This window comes from Sturnus vulgaris, chromosome 1 (genome assembly GCF_052056855.1).
Source record: "Sturnus vulgaris isolate bStuVul1 chromosome 1, bStuVul1.hap1, whole genome shotgun sequence".
Taxonomy (NCBI): domain Eukaryota; kingdom Metazoa; phylum Chordata; class Aves; order Passeriformes; family Sturnidae; genus Sturnus; species Sturnus vulgaris.
The window spans coordinates 100,856,012-100,870,140 of record NC_142243.1 but is presented as its reverse complement, the minus strand read 5'-3'; the positions used below and the strand labels follow the sequence as shown (position 1 = coordinate 100,870,140).

The window sequence follows — 14,129 nt, the reverse complement described above, 5'->3', positions numbered from 1 at the left end:
GTATTTATTAATTTTCATTTCTTCTTCTGAGTGTCTCTTAATAACAAGGCTAATTTGGTCCATTAGTGACTTTTATCCTTTGTGCAATTTTGAGCCTGAATATGTGGCCACAAACAAACCTGGCCTGAGCTTAGAAAATTACAGTCTACATTTACTACAAATATAAATCTCCTTCTATGTCCCCAGATAATGAGAAAACAGAGGAGTTAGAAGGTTTTACAAAGAACAAGGCAGAATATCTGGAGCCAGACCAAATATTTTCAACCTCACACAAGTGAGGATGCCAAAACTGTCTGACATCTTAAGGAACCATACGGTGACAGTTTCCCTTAAATATTCAATGTAGTGCAACTGTTGGCTTAGTTACTTGTTGATGGTATGTTTCTATTTAAAAGCATAGATGGATTTCACACAACACCATTGAATTTTCAATGCATCTTTTAACTAAGATAAAAATTCTGCATCCTTCAAAATCCTCAAAACAAAATTTGTTTAAAAAAATAAAGCTCTACTTTTTTGTTACAATTAAACATTAATTTATTTGTGGATTTTTCTATCTCTTGTAAATTTTACTCACTGCAGAAACCTTATTGATATAGTTGAGGAAAAATGTTTATCTCTGTATGTGACTAGAGATGTAGTGATAATGACCACAGCTTCTGTAATTTGCAGCTTCAGTGATTGGCTTTGGGTGAGAAATGACAGAGAACAGCACAATGCCTTTTTGGAAGCTTGGTTTATCCTATCTCACAGATGTTCTGTTTTCCATTGATTTTAGGCAAATTTAACCTAATAAAATTCCCCATTTTAACAAAAAAAACCCAAAAAAATCCAAAACAACCCCCCACAAAACCAAAACAAGCCCCACCACTACCAATTTCTGCAATGACTTTGCTCACAAGGCAGGTCAGCACAAAGGAAGAATAATTCCAATTAACATCTCCACAAGGAACAGAATTTAAGCTTAACTAAAATACACATCACATTATAAAATAAAAGGCAGCAAATTTTACAATAAGCTTACCTTTTCTCCCCTTACCCAGTAATTTAAACATCTAGAATAAAATCTACACTATACCATATAAGTTGATAATAACGTTCATAAAAATGCCTGTTGATTTTACTAAAGATAACAACCCAAAATATAACCACATGAGAAACTGTGTGTTACTGTCTCACAATATCACACCGTCTCACAGTGTGCCTTCAGATCACAGGCTTGCAGATCAACAGGAACAGGATAAAAATATAAGTTTCCTTACAATCTGTGTCTCATTACAGCACAGTGGAAGAATGAAGAAATATCACCAAGGAGAACTTTGAAAGTGTAAAAAAACCTAAGGGGAAGATAAACAAAGAGAGGTCCACCTTTCTAGAAAGTAAAACTATTTCAATTCTATGATAAGATTGAAAGAAAGAACCTTGAAAGGAAGAAAATCTGTCTTTTAACTCTGCAGATTTGAAGTGACAGGCACCAGAAATGAAAAAGATAGAAAATACATTTTCTGCAGTTTTACATCATAAATAAAAGATGCTAGAAGTCATGACTGTGCTTGTGACTAATTAATATTTAAATACCACTATTGTGAAAGGGAAAAACAAAATTTTAATTCATTTTAGTTGGTTTATAACAAAAAAGAAAAAATAATTGGATAATTTTCACACACATTTCATAGAATTTTTGTAAGTTGAAGCCTCTTTTAGTATGCTAGTCATAGATAGATGCACATTTCCAGCTCCTTGACCACATTTACGAATACCTATTTTGAATTACATTACATTTTACAGCTAAATACCATTTTAGACAACCTAGGAGCAAAAAGCTTGTCCTCCAAGAGGTCTTTGCAATTTAGAACCTCTATAAATTAAACTTTGCTATTAGACTGTCATTACTCATGTTCCTTAAACCATTTGTTACTGCATTTGCAAAAATAAAAACAAGCTTTTCATTAGAATTTTTATTACTTCTTGAACAGAAACAAAACTCTATGCTTAAACAGATCCTTTTGAGAACATCTTTGATTAAGAGTGGTTATTTTTTCATCTTCCTGAATGCCATTTTATCCTGCCACACCATTTTTCCACCATACACTCACTTCCTGCCACTGTCAAAAAAAGCACTTTAAAACTTCTGTAGCAATTCTGGAAATCAATCAGAAGATTCAAGCTTTGTGACCTGAACTAAGTCCCTAGAAAAGATCTTTTGCAACTAGCCACAGTACATCACTAATCATCTGTGCCTTATTTACTACAGGTACTCACCTCATCAACCAACTTCTCAAGAGTATCTTGTATAAAAGATGGAAAAGATATGTAAGTTAAATACTTAACTCAAAACTTCCTCACCTGTTCTTAGAAGAGGTATTGCATTTTCCAAGATGGAAACACAGAACTGAGGAAGGCTGAGCTGCTTCATCTGTAATTCCAAAGTGTCTTCATTTTCAATATCTGGTAGGTCAAAATGTCCTACTTCAAATGGGGAATGCAGAGAGATTCTGGAGTTTGCATTTGCTTGAGTACTGTTTCCACTTAAAACAAAAAGCAAACAAAAATTTTAAAAAAAGAAACACAGTTAACTCTTGCAAAGAGAAAATACATACGTACAGAGGTAAAAAATAACATCAAGTATTTTCATGACTCCTGCCTTAAGCAAATCCTTCCTCCCATCCAAATCTTTCTCTGCTATCTACCGGTGTCGAGGGAATAGAGAGACTTTGGTTGATTTTTAAATGTCAGAACAGGTAGCAGCACAAGTGAATGCCTAATGTTTTGGCGATCATCTTCAAAATCACTTAGCACTGTATACTGGAAGAAATACATCTGCAATGAATAAAATATTGCATGGAAAATATCAGTTGACTTGAGTTTTTTGTTTTATTAACAAAGTCTATCAGCTGCTTGAAGCAAGACCACTTACTAAATCAAATTTCAGCCTGAATTACACTTACTATATTAAAACCATTCTATATAGCAAGCCACAAGAATCCTTAGAGGGAAAATGAAGAAGCATGAGCTACATTTACTCCTTAGGACTACCTTGTCCACTGTAAAACAGGAAGTGTTCCTTGTCCAAGAAAGCCTTAAGTGTAATCAAGTATATATTACAAAGTATACAGAGTGCTATTAAATGATATGACACATTTTAATTATTAAATATTTTATCTATGACATGAATATATCATTAAATATAGTATATATGGTTTATATATTATAAACAATATACAGTTTATAACTGTATCAGTTTTTAACTGTTTTCAATAATAATCTAATTCCACTGTAAGTATTATAATTAATAAAAATTAGAACATATTTTTTAAGTGTTCTTGTTCCAAACAATGTTTAGCAATCTTGATTTGCTTTAAAAACCTGTATGACTAATAACTGGGTTTTGGTTGGTTCCCTTTTTTATTATTAAACAAGCAAAAGAAACTGAATTGTAGCATGACTGCATTACATTCTACTGTCTAATTAAATGTAAAAGATGTCTATAAGAAATTAAATGCTGACTGATTAAGAAGTCAACAGAAAACTACAACAAAATAGATGAGTTCACCAATATGTAGCTGGGTTTGGCTGCACTTACCAGAGGAAAAGGAAGGAGAGGTATCAACCATAAAAACAATTCAGAAGAGGAAAGGTTAAGTTTCCAGGCAGAATTTGAAACAGACAAACAGATAGATTGAAGAGTCTCAAGATTAAAGAAGAAGGAAAAGAAGAGTTACATATAGAATAGCAATAAACAAATTTACATTACAATTATGTAGAAAAAGACAAGATTCACTAAAAGCAGCCCTTCCTTATCAAAATCAGAAGTGTCAGAGCAAATGACTACTGTCATTTCCCTCTATCACATCTTCTATTCAACATCTTGTTGTTCTTTATGCTACCTCTGGGCTAAATTATATTTTTGTAAGAAATGAGATTCGTGGGCAGTGAACAGGTCTACAGCAGCATATAGGATGCAAGAGGATAAAGGTGTGCAGTCATTAACAGCTCATAAAATAACCCTACTAGCACTCCCTGGTTTCTAGAAGTCTCATCACTGCCTGAATTATTATATATTGTACTTATTCTTAGGCAGCTTTCATTTCTAGACTGACAGCCAGGTTCTCTCTTGCAAAATATACACCAGCTGCTATAAAACTGTTAACTGTTCAGCTTTGGAAAATGGCCAGGGCCTAGAAGGCATAAAGCCTAGAATTCATTGACAGTGCCATATTAGTTACATGATAAAAAATTCATATATTAGACTTAAATAAAAATAACTTTTTAATGTGACTGTCAAGATGTACTTACAATTGAGCTATTCTCATCATAGTCTATTTGAATACCTAGGAGGTACTCAATCACTAAGCCCATACATCACAGAGACTCAAAAGAACTACCAACAAGCACACAGTAGAGATTTACAAGGACTTTTAAAATCCCACGTACTAGAAGACATTGGTACTTGAACAGAAGCTTTAAGTCTTTAAGCTGTGTCAAGACGAGCAACAAAACCACACACAAAAACTTCTACATTTTGAGGGTATACAGAAAACTTGTAATTTCATATAAGAGTCAAATATTTACATATTATAAAACTGAAATTTGTTGTCACATTTAACAACAAATTTTAAAGACTTCAATAGAAATCTTTATGCAGCATAGCATTTTTGACAATACTATATACTGTTACCTACAGGAAGGCCATTCCACTTAAAAGAACTTATGAGGTCATCTGCTGAAAAAAAGAAAAATCCCTGACTTTCCAGCAATAGACTGAATAAATGCTTTTCTGTGTCTTACAAATACATGCACAAGCAAAAACAAATGATAGAAAGAGACTTTGTTTAAAATGGTGGTTGGGTACAAAATGTGGCAATGATTTTATGTATTCTGAGCACTACTTTAAGAATAGTTTAATTCATAAACATGGTTTGAATCTTCACAAGTTACCAAAGCCATTGCATCAACCCACACACTGACAAGGAGCCGATAATATAATCCTAATATAATATTAAAATGTTTTTAACTAAAGTGTAAGTTATTTCCTGTTTCACTCACCTAGAAGATACTGCATCCCAATCTTGACCATCTCCTCTAGGACGCTGAACTGTCCGTCCAATTACAGAGGGCCGGGGACTACTGCTTCCAGGTGATGGATTCTGAGAACGAGGAGCACCTCTTGCTTCTTGACAGTAAGATATAGATGAATTCTGGGAAGCTGTGCCTTTATGTAACACAAAGAATATGTGTATTCCTTAAAAATATCCGTTATTGTGAAAGATACTACATAGCAAACAATAAAAGTAACTAAGGTAAGATATGGAAAGAAATACCACGTAAATACTGATGACCCAGAGCAACTGAGCACTGACAAGTAGCAGAGTTTGGAAACCAAATTCCAAGGCAAAAACCAATGAAGATTCCAGCTGAATCATAAATCTTGAGTTTTAAAAATAGAAACATAGTGTCTGGGTAAGATTATTGGACTTGTTGATATTATAACTGAATTAGCAGCCAGTACCATTCATTAAGACACCAAATATAGTGGCAATCCTATTAAAAGAACCAGACTAGAAATTTACAGAAACAAAGTTTTGATTCAATTCAGATGACAAAATGGAAACAAGAAGACCATTATAAGCAATCTACACTATTAAAGCTACAATATTTAATCATTAAGAACATTGTGAAGCAGCCCTCATGACTGCAAAATTCAAAACAATGATTAAATTATTTTTAGCGATCAGCATAAAAAAAAATGAAAGGTCACATAGCTCATTAAATTAGTATTAATTTAAGTACTAATAGCTTGAAAGCTTTTCTGAAACTTTGCCCACTTTTATTTTACAGACTTAACTCAGTTTTGGTTAAAAATCCCTCCCCTGCTGACATACAAACAATTGGACGCTGGGAGAAGTTGATGAATGGGGAATCACAGGAAAGTAAAACTGAGTAAGTACTTTAAAATAGTGCAAGTACTCAAAGGTTTGTAATTAACATTAACAGTACTGAACATCATCCCTTTAGCAAAACAATTTCACGAGATTACATTTGCTATAAGGTTCTGGGTTTGTTTTTCTTCTGTCATTTTAGACCATCTTACCTGTAGTAAAAACAACAGTATCTGAAATACTTAAAAATACCTACCTTGCTCCGAGGAAGAAAAACTTGGATCTCTATGGAAGTTAAGCCTACTTCTCAAAAAGATGCAGAGTTGTTGCAAGCACGACACAGCCTGCAAAGCCAACTGGTGTCTTCCATCTCCTCCAAAAGCCAGGTTTAGAAGAGACAAAAGGCTCTGCAAAGACAAAACCACCAACATCAAGATCTGAACATTAATCACCTTCATGAACAACCACACCAGCAAGTCTTACACCAAATATAGCTCAAAAGTGTTTGCAAGTGTTTTTTAAAATCATAGCAAAGAAAAAGTAGGCTCGACTACTGTTTTATTACTGAATGCAAGACTATCAGGCCTAAAGAAGAAGTCAAGTTTCACAACGTATTTCCAATAAAGCCACTACTTTCCTTATGGGAGCCTACTAGAAGGTGTGCAGAACACAGCCACACACATTTTTCTTATACAGAAGAAATACAGTATTACTTCAGAAAACACTTAATTACTGATTAGCAAAATACATTGTTACAAGCAAAAAAACCTTTAAAACTACAATATATAGCCAATGTCCCCTTTCCTATGCACATGGAGTTAGCATAAAGGTACCTCTGTTCAACTATTTTGTTTAAAAACAAATTGAATTGCTTATACCAATAAAAACTTTAAACTTTATGAATTCTTGCCTGTACAATCTTTGGCCTTTGAAGAAAGATCTCTGCAGGAAAATCTTGCATAATCACATCCTGAAGAAGCTCACATGTACTCCAAATTAAGCTTTGGTTGTTACTTCTCAAAGAGCTACAAGTTCATATTTAAATATGTATTAAAATGAAAAGAAAACCAAGCAGTAATTATTAGCCTGAACAAGTCTTTACAAGAAAGTTATAATCACAACACTGAACAATCTAAAGAAAAAAAACTCTGTAATTCTATTGTCATATCATTTTTTCAGTTGAATTATGCCTTAGCTATATGAATCCTATAAACAACAAAGAACAAACTCAATTCCCATAAGTAAAATTTGGTTCCAAAAAGAACTAACTTTATTGATTCTGAATCTGAAATTAAAATAAGAACTACTGGAAATTCCCTGTGAAGCTAGTGCTTATCTCAGTGGTACATAGCAAGTAATATAAGTCTTACCAGTAAGAAAGTTTCTTTCATTACTAAGATTCATGTATAACTTAAAAGCACTTGCATTACGTAAGTGGGAAATTCCATAAAGGGAGAAATTCATTAGCTATTCTCTAAGATGAATATTAGTAAATTAAAAGAATCTTTAGGATAGTCTACTACACTTTTTCCAAATGATTCAGAAACCACTGTTTCTGAAAACACTGTAAAAAATCAAATATGTCCAATGTTATAAATCTGTGTTCCTTTTCTACACTCCAACATAAAGGAAATAAAATATTAAACAGGTTCTCTAGCTTCAGAGATTTTCAAAAGGAAAAAACAAACACACAAAAAAACCTATGCTAGAAATCTATCAGTTCTGTGACAACTCATAAGGAATCCCAACAGAACTCTCCCTTGGGGCACTTCAAACACTTTTTCTAAATTAAAGAAAAAAAAATCACTGCAGAAAGACAGTTGGAATGACTCAATGCCTGGATAAGGTCCTGTACCTAAACTTATTGGCCTAAACTTAATTAAGCTACTACTCAAAGTAGGGATTTTCCTACCAAATGGTCCTGGGGTAAAGTAAACAATTATTTTATTCCAGCTTGTTCTATTATTAGCTGAAAGAAGTCTTTGATCCACTTAAGAAATTTAAAACACAGACTGAAATATCATGAACAAAAGACCCAAAGACACTCTGATTTAAACACAAAAAATGGAGTGACACTGCCCAGCTTCAGTCCAGTTTTTAAGACCATTTATCAAAAATTAGCTCATTGGGTTATTTACAGGAACAACCTCATGATGCAGAAGGACAGCAATTTACAGTCACTATTCCTGAAAAACTACAAGGAAATTGCAATGTTTCTATTACTGCACCTTTCATTTGATGAAAGAACATGCCTATCTGTCGAAGTCAGAGTTAGCCAAGGAAATGTGGAAAATTTCAAGCATTTCACTGCAAAAAAAAAAAAGCAGATGTCTTGAAATATATTTTATAGAAATACTATATTGTATGCATGCAAGGCAAACTAAAAAACTTATAAACAATATACTATCTTGTATAAACAAAAGAAGCATCTTTCAGTAAATATAGGCTTGCACAAACTCACTGCTTTTAATGACAGCTTTCAGCAATATCAAAACATCACTAAGGTCATACCAAATCCAAATTAAATACATATTGAAGGAAGCTTTAGCAAATAACAAATACCGCATTAGTGGAAGAATACTCAATCTGCCACATCATGCTTTCTATCAAATTATAATTTTTATCTGCTACTAAAGAATATTTTATCCATTACCATGATCTCTAAACATGGAAAACTCACCTCATGGTTTTACTCTGAAAGCACTAGAAATTATTGTTCTAACAAAATTATGACATATAATAACTTTGTAATGAAAAAAACTTTAAAATTATTTTTAACTTGGAAGTTTGTAATAATTACTGTGCAATTGCTAAGATAGCTGATACCCTACTAAAAACTCAACTGGTGATTTACCTACAGTAACTGCAAAGTCATATTTTAAAATCTAGATCTCAGCACCACAGTGTATTTTAAATAAGACACTCTCCTGTGAATGGCTACTAGTATACTGGTACATGCAAAGACCTGCCAAAATATTATTGATATGTGCCTGTCAGTGAACACTATATATCATTCAACAAAAAAAAAAGCGCAAAGCATATCACTGGTTTTCATTTAAATACAAAGCAAAGACCCCCCTAGCACCTAAACCAGTTTTCTAAAAAGTAGAAAGGTACTTCAGACTAAGTTTTGCTGAAATAAAAGGTACTTAATCCTTAAAGTCACTTCTGATTATGAAACACAAATCATCTGGAAAACACTGTCAATTTAAACAATTTTTTAAATTGCAGCACTTTCTAATGTACTTTAGATATTCCAAAGAGCTATACTATTTACTAGAAAAGGGAAATATCTATTAAGATGAATGTCATTTTTATAAGCATTATAATTGTAGCTTCTATGGTGTTAGATTTCACAGAATAACAAAAAGAAAAAGAAGAACCAATTTTGCTATCCACATTTGTAATGGAATTCCATCTAAATTACAACTCAAAGCTCTTTCTGTAATTAACATATTCTTTTATAACTACACATACCAACTGTTCTTTTGGGAGATATTTCTAACTGCGGCAGATGACTTCTACTTTGACAAAAATATCCAGCGAATAATTCCTCTTGAGGCAGAACTAAAATAAAAAAAGGGAGTAAGTTTAAAAAATGCACACACACAGAAAAGAAAAACTCATTTTATTTTCATGCTCTTCTTTAACTACTTCCCTCTTGCCCTTGAGTTTTAAATCAGTTTCCTTAATAGGTTAAAATAGTCTCAGATGATCAGACAAATAGAGTAAAAAGAGTGTGTCGATGTTTATTTTTTTTATAATCATACTCTGCAACTGTAAAGGGCGCATTTTTCTCCATTTTTTTACACTATCTTGCATACCATACAAACAACAGCAAAAACACTTATACAAAATGTATTTCCTGATGGAGGACTGGCAGCCAAACAAATGGCTTTCCTTTAATCTACCTCTGTAGTAATAAAATTAATTTTTTTAATTGATTACTTAAAACGCTTTTCTACTAAACTGCTCTCTTCTTAGGTCACCTGAAAAGTCACCCTCTTGTCTATATTGCTACATATCATTCATAGGCATACTGTATAAAAATATACACAAGAAATGTTAACGCTAAAAGCAATCTCTCCAGAAATATTTGGTTCAAAGAATCAAGCTAGATAATGCCAGGTTACTAGTTTACAATTTTTTCCAGTAACTGAAGTTGAAACAAAAAGAAAAATACAAGACTCCTTTTAGGAAGCATTAGGATTATTCCATCCACACATGCATACAATTTACAGTATAAATAACTTCAACTGAGTTGTTTCAGAAAGGCATAATTTAAGAATGCACATGTAAAAGACTTTTCTTCTCCATAGAGTAGAAACATTAAGCAAAAAATCTGCCCCTATGTGGGCATAGGAAGGAAAAAAAAAGATGAAAAATTAATCAACACACACATAATTCTAGTCAACTAAATCTCCAAGCATTAGAGAGGTGGTAGAAACCACAAAAAATTACTTTCACCTCTGTGAATGCACAGTATGAATGACAGAAGTGTGGTCATTACCACTACATGCACTGTACAACAGCAGTGTCTTTCCCACAATAAGCAGAAGGTAATGTAATATGATATGCAATTTTCTCCTCCAAACTCTGTTCTAAAATTTTTAAGGCAGAAGAGGAGAACCAAATGAGTTAGACTATATCTTAGAGGAAATGTAAATCATTGTAATAGACAGATAATGAGCTAGATAACAGATGCAAGCAATAGCATTTTACACATAATGTGACATTTTAAAGAAAGCTTATGTATTCTTCTATGACAAACGCTTAACCAATACTAAGTAGATAGTGCATACAACTACTGTAGCTTCAAAAATCATTCTATCAGGATCAACTGCTGCTTTTATTCTCATAGGATTTGAACTGCTTTCCAAGCTAAAGCCTACTATACAAAGAACAGCAGCAAAGCATACTGGCTAAATTACAGATTTATATGAAGTTGCTACACACTTGCTGCCATATAGCTGTTCTTGGAAGTTGTGTCATGCTCTTTGTACATTATAGAAAACAGATATTATACACTGAGGAAATGGATAGGGAATTCCATTACAGGAATGCCACCAGGTGATTTAGCTAAGGTCACACTGTGTCTCGCAGAATCTGATTAGCACACACTTCACTGATCTCTCAGGAATAATTCACCTACTATGCCTGAAAACATCAGCTTCTCATAGCCTTTTCCTTGCTTTATTTTGATATAAAATTACAATTCAAAATATCTAGTTTACCTGGTTGATCTACTGAAGGCTGAGACTGAGCTTGATAACATACTGAAGAAGTAGAAGGGAGTTCAGAAGGAAGAAAGAACAGTCCATCCACAATCCCATCAATTATGGCCTGCAAATTTGGATCCACATCAGAGCGAAGCTGAGAGAAGAATTCCACTGCACCAATTCCAATCATTTTCTGGGCAGCAGGTGGATGCTACATTAAGATAAATAACTGATAAATTTAGTTTGAAGAGTTTTATGGTCTTTATGGTCTCTGGATGGGGGTGGGGAATAGAGAGCAGCAGGGGGAAGAAGGAAAAGAATTGAAATTCTTAAGTTATATTTTGCCTTTATTTGTTTATACCATTGTGCTGAGATAGAGTTCATTTTCTTCCCAGTGGCTGGCATGGGGATGTGTTTTGGATTTGTGCTGAACACAGGGGTGATAATAAAGAGATATTTTTTTACTGCTAAGAAGGGCTTACACACAACCAAAGGCTTTTCTGCTTTCCTGACAAGGGATCTGGCAGTACATGGGAGGTTGGGAGGAATGACACAGCCAGGACACGTGACCCCAGCTGACCAGAGGGATATTCCATATTACAGAATCACAAAAAGGCCTGGGTTGGAAGGGACATTAAAGATCATGTAGTTCCAACATGCTCAGTCTATAAAGAGGGTGAAATGAAGAGGAAGGGGGAGACGTTTGGAGTGATGGCATTTGTCTTCTCAAGTCATCATTACGTGTGAGGGTGCTATGCTCTCCTGGAGATCGCTGAACACCTGCCTGCCCATGGGAAGTGGTGAATTAATCCCTTGTTTTGCTTTGTTCATACATGTAGCTTCTGCTTTTCCTATAAAACTGCCTTTGTCTCAACTCATGAGTCTTCTGCCTTTTACCAATCCCACTCTCTCTCCAGTCCCACTGGTGGAGTGTGAGCAAGCAGCTGTATGGGGCTTGGCTGCTGGTTGGGGATAAACCATGACATCCATCCATCAGTATCAAGGATGGGTTGTTTTTTAACTCTGCATAGTTGCAGTTTAGAGATTAAAACACAAGAATGTAAAAATCCAAGCTATCTGAAGTTTCTGTAACATTTCCTCAAATTAGTTGCGCCAATGTTCAAGTCTTTACTTTCCAGGAACAAGGCAAATGCTTAACTGCAAAACATGCTCCAAATTAAAAATGAAGCACTAAATGAGAAACTGAAGAAGCGGAGAAACTAAAGCAGAAACTCAGGAAAAACGACTTTTCTCCGCTATCTTTCTGACCCACTTGAAGTAACTGAAGTTGTATCAACTTTGGTCTACACACAGTGGCTTTATTATTCCTGTCTTTGGAAAACTCTCTAAAAATCTCGTTACATGGAGCTACAAAGTCAAGTCATATCCAGCTTTATTATTCAGCTTCAGTATTCTAAAAACATATAGTTTAAAAATAAATGAATGTTAGTATGTCATACCTTGATCAAACTGTTCACAAAATTTAATACTTCCTCTTTTTTTGGTACGACTGGGAAATTGAACCACTCCAAAAGGTTACGAAAAAGCGCTTTTTCGTGGAGCAGATCAGCATAGGAAATCAAGTTGTGGTCTAGTTTAAACAGAATAGTTTTCAAAGATCGCTCTCTTATCTCTGTCAGTTCATGACCTGCCCAAAAAAAAGAGATTAAGACACCCATAAAATTATTTGACGTAACTTTTTTCTTATTTGGAGAAGCAGAATACTGCCAGAGATGCAGTGAAAAAAAGCCGGCTTATAAGCTGCTAGTATTATGATTACCAGGAAGGCAAATAGGATTACACACATCCGCAAGAACCTAACCAAGTGTGTTCGCATTATTATAAAGCGGTGAGACGTTGTAAGATACCCTGATATAATGCAGTGGCAAATGCGCCTCTACTCATATAACCTGGTGCCGGAACGTCCAGCAGAGTATGTTGTAGGTACGGAAAGCTGCCTCGGACTCACCAACCGGCCAAAAAACTACCCAAGCCCACCGAATCGAAAGGTGCCGTGTCTGAAGAAAAAGCCTTTGGCATTCCCTTATGGAAGCAATGTCCCCCTAGGGGAGCGCTGCCGCCCCCTCCACGCCTGCCGCGGGGAGCGGAGTGGAAGAGCAGCAGGCAGAAGAGCGGCGAGGGGCGGCGGAGGCCGGGCAGGGGCGGCCGGGCTCCGGCAGAGCAGCTCCGAGCCGCAAGCTGGCCCTGCCCGCAGCCCCGCAGGCGGTGGGGCCGGGAGGAAGAGGAGCCATTACCGAGCTTCCTGACGAGCGCCGACAGCTCCATCGCGCCGCGCCGCCCGCCCGCATTCAACCGCCGCGCGGACCCGCCGGCCGCCCGGCTGGAGGCCCCCGCGGAGCACCTCGGGAAGTGTAGTCCGCCCGCTTCCGCCCCGGGCCCGCCGCCCGGCCCTGTGCGCGAAGCACGCCGGGAGCTCTCATCGCCCCGCGGAGCGCCGGAGGGACCACAGAGAACTACAGTTCCCGTGAGGCCCCGCGCCGCCCGACCCGCCGCCAGCGGCGGGCCCGCGGGCCGAGATGGCGGCGGCTCCAAAGCTTCGGGTGTTTGCACCTACCTGCGGGGAGGGTGTGGCCAGGTGGGAGCCGCCTCTCCCCTCAGGCAACTAACCAGGGACAGGATGAGAGGACATAGCCTTAAGCTACGCTAGGGCGTGATTTATTCTCAGTACGGGAGGGAGACTACTAGAGAGAGGGCGAGGAGCTTTTTGCAAGCGCGTCTAGTGACCGGACAGGGGAGAATGACTTCGAACTGAAAGATGGTGGGTTTAGGTAAAACGTTAGGAAGAAATCATTTGCTGTGAGGGTGGTGAGACACTGGAACACATTGTCATGTGAGATCTTGTGGGTGCCCCATCCCTGGACGTGTTCAAGGACAAGCTGGATGGGGCTCTGAGGAACCTGTTCAAGTAGAACGTGCCCTGCCCATCCAGTGGGGTGGGAACTAGATTATATTTAAGGTCCCTTCCAACCCAAGCCATTGTACAGTTTTACAATTTCTGGTAATAACGGAG

The 14,129-nt window shown here is 36.4% G+C and overlaps 1 protein-coding gene across 9 annotated transcripts in view; it reads right to left on the bottom strand.

Annotated features, from left to right (window-relative positions):
• The window catches only part of RTTN (rotatin), a 77,039-nt gene extending 63,574 nt beyond the window's left edge, over positions 1-13,465 (bottom strand). For 4 of the 9 annotated variants that reach the window (XR_015806550.1, XM_088172614.1, XM_088172612.1 and 1 more), the window contains exons 1-9: positions 13,354-13,453; positions 12,559-12,746; positions 11,114-11,309; positions 9,357-9,446; positions 8,108-8,186; positions 6,790-6,904; positions 6,136-6,286; positions 5,047-5,212; positions 2,347-2,528 (exon numbers count right to left, since the gene is read on the bottom strand). Coding sequence is in view for 8 of the 9 variants with exons in the window: in XM_088172614.1 (XP_088028740.1) it covers positions 2,347-2,528; positions 5,047-5,212; positions 6,136-6,286; positions 6,790-6,904; positions 8,108-8,186; positions 9,357-9,446; positions 11,114-11,309; positions 12,559-12,746; positions 13,354-13,384 (1,198 nt within the window). In the remaining variant the exon portion in view is untranslated. Of the gene's footprint in view, positions 1-2,346; positions 2,529-3,583; positions 4,663-4,682; positions 4,719-5,046; positions 5,213-6,135; positions 6,287-6,789; positions 6,905-8,107; positions 8,187-9,356; positions 9,447-11,113; positions 11,310-12,558; positions 12,747-13,353 lie in introns of those variants that run through there. The other 5 variants (XM_014870908.2, XM_088172609.1, XM_088172640.1 and 2 more) reach the window with 5 other exon arrangements.
• Positions 13,466-14,129: the final 664 nt, after the last annotated feature.